The sequence below is a fragment of the Lissotriton helveticus genome, chromosome 7, assembly GCF_964261635.1.
Source record: "Lissotriton helveticus chromosome 7, aLisHel1.1, whole genome shotgun sequence".
Taxonomy (NCBI): Eukaryota; Metazoa; Chordata; class Amphibia; order Caudata; family Salamandridae; genus Lissotriton; species Lissotriton helveticus.
The window spans coordinates 478,907,173-478,913,172 of NC_136068.1; the positions used below are offsets into that span (position 1 = coordinate 478,907,173).

General features: G+C 45.3%; 1 protein-coding gene across 2 annotated transcripts in view; it reads right to left on the reverse strand.

Moving 5' to 3' along the window:
* Nucleotides 1–4,813, reverse strand: part of B2M (beta-2-microglobulin) — a 69,173-nt gene extending 64,360 nt beyond the window's left edge. Inside the window, exon 1 of one of the 2 annotated variants that reach the window (XR_013598591.1) lies at nucleotides 4,598–4,751. Coding sequence is in view for 1 of the 2 variants with exons in the window: in XM_078652453.1 (XP_078508579.1) it covers nucleotides 4,598–4,661 (64 nt within the window). In the remaining variant the exon portion in view is untranslated. Of the gene's footprint in view, nucleotides 1–4,597 lie in introns of both variants that reach the window. The other variant, XM_078652453.1, reaches the window with a different exon arrangement.
* Nucleotides 4,814–6,000: the final 1,187 nt, after the last annotated feature.

Below are 6,000 nucleotides of genomic sequence, written 5' to 3' on the forward strand. Positions count from 1 at the left end.
ATTCACTACAGTAACTAAAACGGTTTTACTAAATTGGTTTCAGTTTAGACCCCAGGACTGAATCTAGGATCTAGTCCTGGAACTACTAAAGTAATCTGTGTGGTAATCAACTGTACTTCTATGCCGAAAACCCATTGAGCTCAATGCTAAAGTGTGTCTAGACTTGCAGTGCCTTCAGCAACCCCTGTATCTATTGTGTTCACAAACTTTATTTCTTCCTTGCAAAGTAATTACATGAGAGTACTCCTATTGAGAAACGTATATTTTTATGCCTGTTGGTTCTAAAAAGTAAAACAACTATATCTTTTGATATAAAAACAATTGGCCTGGAGTTCAGCCTTTGAGTGTGTGAAATCCTTTGCTGACTGAGTGTGTACAACAAATGCTTTGCACTGTCCTCTGGTACTGCCTAACTGCTCGACCAAGCTACCACTTTTGAGAGTAAGGTCAGTCCTGACTTTAACCTCTGTTATACCTTTGGGGTTGGTGGACTCTATACACACTGTACTTCATTATAGTCCAGTATATATAGAGCCACTTTCTCACACCTCCTAATTCACTCGTAGTAGCTATCTAGTGCTCTGAGCCACTGGTGTTCCTTATAGGGTAGAGTGGAGACATGTACGCTACAGTTACAGGATGGGCTTTAACCCCTTTGCTGCGGGGCAAATTCCGCTACGGTGTGAGGGGAGGCGCGGTTGGACATGGCGCTCCCATACTCAGGACGGCTCCCAGCCATCATAAATCACGGTGGGCGTGTGCTCATGACGGCCGGGAGCCATTTGAACTCCGCCCACTGATTAATTCTCTCGCACAGGTGGGGAAATAATACTGCGAAATAATACCGCGCGGGCGGAGCGGCAACGTTTGGACGGCTCCTGGCCGTCATGAGCACACGCCTACTGTGACTCATGACGGCTGGGAGCCATCAGGAGCACTCAAGGAGTTATGGGTGCTCAGAGGCACCGAAATGTTTTTTGATGTCGAAAGTGTACGTTAAAAGTCGCTGGACAGCAAAACTGTACAAGAGGTGGTGAGGCTATGTTCGGCTAGCGAACCAGGGTGATGCTCTGAAAAGGTTCTTGGCTAAATGGAACAAGAGGTGGATTATGATGAACATCTGTAGTGTAGGCCCGAAAAACTGATGGTGGCTGTTGTCAAAGAGTAGAGTGGCATTTCACTTTGGAACCAAACACAACATTCGTTCTGTCTGGGAATTCATCAGATCTTTGTGTCATAAGCAGTGTGTTGTTTCTGTCAGAGAAATGAGAACCTCTACAAATACTGCGACCCGAATAACAGTGACAGTCCTTTCTTCATTCATATAAACAGCACTTAGTCACAGAGAACTGTGTGTTAAGATGCTGATCAAAACCCTCTCAAAGCTCAACAACAAAGCCTAAAAATAAGTGGCACAAAACTTAAAAACACTGATCAAGAAACCTGGAGACATTTCACCCAATGCCCATTGCATCCCTCACCTTGTTAAAAGATTACTTGGTGACATACGGGGGATGCATGATCTTTTAGCCTTTAGAAAAGCCATCAAAACCCATCTTTTCCAATAACCCGTTTTCTTTGTGCACCTTCATTCTGCACTCTGGTCAGCTTGCAGCGCCGGGACGCCCCTTGGCTGGGGCAGCCGCGCGCTATACAATTTCTCATAACATAACATAACATAACATGGCCACATAGCTCAAGAAGTAGTCAAAACTCAACCTCAGAATATGGGCTAAATAAGGGGTACGCGGAACTCAGAGTTTCACTCTGCTGAATTCCTCAGAATTACAGAAAAACTCTGCGAGATTCTGCGGAATTCTGCCAACGGGTGGAAAATATGCAGCTTGTGTTGCAACTTAGGACCGGTAGCGCATGCAGCACAGAAAATCAGCGTGAATAGCACCATGCATTGCGCAAGAGCACACAGCCATTCAAGTTGATTTTGCTGCCACTCGATTAGCAAATCTACTAGGATGGTAGCACTCTGACCACGAATGCTCTCGAGTGTCGGCAACCGTCCTTGGTAGAAAATCGCGCTAGGGATCACCAAATCTCGCTCGCAAGCTCACATATTCTGGAGCCTCGCAGGAGAATAATTCTGCCACATGGCAATTGGCAGAATTTGGCCAGAACTCCACGTTAAAGTTTAACGTTGAGTGGCCTCAATTCCCTTGACTGTATGGAATTTTTCACCCACCCCTAATCTAAATAAGTACAAGCCGAGGTATCCAAATAACACCTGTGCCAGAGGAATTCTGACAACCAAACAACAATTCAGAAGGTGGCAAACTTTACTGAACAGACCATAAATACCAGACTTTACATCATGCACATTCATAGTTGTAAGATGGGCCAGGAGCATGCTTGCTAAATGTGCCACCTTCGGCCATCCTGGGCTTTTAAAACAAAAACTCAATGCATGCGCTGATTTTTGAGCTCGTACTACCAATGTTAAAGGTGAATTTACTACTTGGCTGTTGTGGACATCTTCCTGAATAAGCAAATGCCAGTAGCAAATGCTGACAGCGCCATTTTGAAAGTAGGTGTTTTTTCTTGTTTTTAGTTACTGATCCTAGTAGGATCAGTAACTGAATACAACAACATGCAAGTGTTTTTTTAAGCAGGGGGTAACAATGGGGGGGGGAGTCAGTAGCAAGACATGAGAAGGCGGCAGGACACGGAAGCAACATGGGGAGGGCAGGAGGCAGATGCAACATGAAAAGTCAAGCTGCGTGTAACAGGGAGGCGGCCATGGAGAAGCACACTGGACAGGCAGCAGCATGAGGTGAGAGAAAGGTACACAAGGGAAATGGCTCAAAAACACATTCACATCCCGTGAGCATTTAGACAAAAGTATAAAGTTGTTCTCCAACATCGAGTACAGACACCAGGAAAAAAAACATGGATGGTAAAGAGGTAATGCTCCAGGGGAGGGACAAACACAAAATTAAGAAGCCGGGGCACAAATAAGAAGCAGGCAATTGGGAATGACAAGGAAAGCCAACCAATCACAAGTAAACGGCGGGCCCCAAGACCCTACATGTTCATGGTAAGCCACAATATGGCTGACAACAGACAGCACATGCCCTGTCTAGGAGGCTAGCCCTGAAAAGCACTGGTACAGGTCGGATGCTGGTTGCCAAGCTTTTTCCAATCCTTTCTTTATGATTTCTTTGTTATGAAGACACACAACACCATGTTGGGGGAGCTGCTAGTCTGTTTTCTGTGCACAAGTACTGTCTAAAGTCAAAATGTATAAATTCTATTCATGTAAAAGGAACCACTTCACCAGTAGTCCTAGAAGTAATTAAAAGGACTTCTTATTGTGCAATGAGCAGAACGTATTCACTCATATAAGGTTAGGTGAATGATGTAGTGGGCTGACCCTGTCCCCTATGCTGCGCTGGGCAGGAGAAAAAAGTGAATGACACCCCAGGAAACAAATGGATAAGAGTGCTGACCTTTGCTTTAAAAGGGCAGGTACTGACCAGAACTCAGTACCTGCACTTCTTTAATTTGAGAGAGCACTTGCACTTCTCAGTACTGCTACAACAAAGGATTTATTGGGAGATTATTTAAACTCCACCAGGCACTCGCACTACATCTGACGGTCCTTGGAGCTGTGTATCAGGCCGGTTTCGGGTTCATAACCCTCTTCAGCCAGGCTATCTTGAATCCAGTGGCAAAGTGAGCAAGGGCCCCACGTCTGGGCATACCCTGCCAATTTAGGGTGAACAAAGAGATACCAAAGGGGATGATGGATAGAGCGTTTGAGCAAATCAAACACTCACCCCCAGTCAACTGATCTGGGTTTAATCCATCATCATTCTTTAGCCCACTCTGCCACCCCAGTTCAGACATGGCTATATGCAAATCAGTCTGACCCTGTGCCTCATGGGAACAGTCCAGCCGAACTGCCAAGTCATGTCTTCCCTGGACCGGAAACAAGCATCCTGGGACCGGTTTCAGGTTCATAACCCTCTTCAGTCAGGCTATCTTGAATCCAGTGGCAAAGTGAGCAAGGGACCCACGTCTGGGCATACCCTGCCAACTTAAGGCAAACAAAGCGATACCAAAGGGGATGATGGACAGAGCGATTGAGCAAATCAAACACTCACCCCCAGTCAACTGATCTGAGTTTAATCCATCATCATACTTTAGCTCACTGCACCACCCCAGTTCAGACATGGCCATATGCACTATCAGATGACCCACAGCCGAATCTTCCCCGCCCCACCACTACCATCAGCGCAGCAAAGATGTTACTCAAAGGGTAACCAAAACCAGAACAATTAAATCATAGCTACCGAGTTTTAAGTCGAACGTACTACTTTGCATTATTGGACTTGTAGTTTCACTTTTACTTTAAATCGTGACGATCTTGAGCACCCAGAAGAGAAAATGGTGCTTTAGCTCGTAAAGTTTACTCGACAAAGAGCCCCCGGGCAACCTCAACAAATGCCTCCAATACACAGTAAGGCGATAAGTTCCCTAAACAGATTAATGTAACACCACTTTCCAGCTACGTTAACACACTATGTTAAGGCGATACAAAAGAAGAAAAAAAAGACAATATTCATCGAAGGGCTCTGCTTACGTATCGTTGCCTGGCACCAACATCCGAGACCCAAAAGCAGAGCAAAGAGCATGATTCGCGCCATCTCCCGCAGCAGAAATCAGGCACCCCTCTTCTACGATAGAAGTCAGCCACAAACTAGCCTCCTATTTCCCGAACACTTTTGTAAGAGACGGAAATCGACCAATGGGAGCCACGCGCTACGAGCGCGTCATCGGTCTCTGGGTGGACGTCGGTGCTGAAGACCAAGAATGAGCCTCACCATAGCTAGTTCACCTCAGGGCTGGAGATGAAGTCATTTAAGAGAATACAATGAATTAAGGGCAAAGTTTCACTTTCGTTTATCAGGCGATTGTGTGTGCTCGGAAATGGGAATGGATCCGTACGTGATGTTACCCCCACTAAGAGAAAGCGATGCTAAGTGTATGTATGTGAAACATTCTTAATAAAATATTTGAAATTAAAAGTTCTAGGTAGCTACCAGCGCATCTCTTAAACGTTAGTGTATCTCACCTCCGAGTAGACTGTTGGGCTGACAGGACTTTAACGCCCCTCCTCCCATCCACACCCTGTCAGGTTCCCTCGTGCTAGGCTGGCTGGGCTGTGGCTGCTGGCCTGACCTTCAACCATGGCAAGACAGTCTTTGTTGCTTTTCCAATAACCGCTGCCTTTCTATCTCAGGAAATACAAATCCATGTTACCATTATATAACATGATTTTTTCTCTTTTTCTTTTTGCAGTTTTATATAGCGCTAACTCGGCGCGAAGGTATTGGAGCATTTTACTTGACCACTAGTTACATTACACAAGGGCGCCTTAATTTTTTTTTGTAGGCGGGGAAGATTGTGATTTGCCCAGAATGACAGGATGTTGAGCCGACATGAGACTCAAAACTTGTTCACCAGTGCCAAAGTTGTCAGCTCTGGTTGTTATGCCACATCCTTTCTGGTTTCTTTCCTCAGGCTCAGCCTGAAGACACACAACAAACAGTGTTGGGGGAGCTGCTAGTTTTCTGCTTGTGTAAAACAAGCACCTTCTAAAGCCTAAATGTATATATTAATGTAAAAGCAAATACTGTACCAATAGTCCCTAGAACGAATAAAAAAAGGACTATTTATTTTGCAAAGAGCAGAATGCAGTCACTCATATCAGGTCAGGTAACTGATGAAGTGGGCTATCCCTGCTCCTGTGCTGTATGCTGTGGTGGGCAGAAGAACAAAGTGAATGGCACTATAGCAGACAAATGGATGAGTGCTGACCTGTGTTTTAAAAGGGTACATGCTGCCTCTAGGAAAGTAGGATCTTTCTGGCATAGATACCCCCACTTTTTGCCTTGTGTCAGTGTGTGTTAGAAATGGGGGTCTCTAGTTGGCAATGGTTTACACCTTGTCCAAGTAGGAACCCTTCCTTCAATCAATCAATCA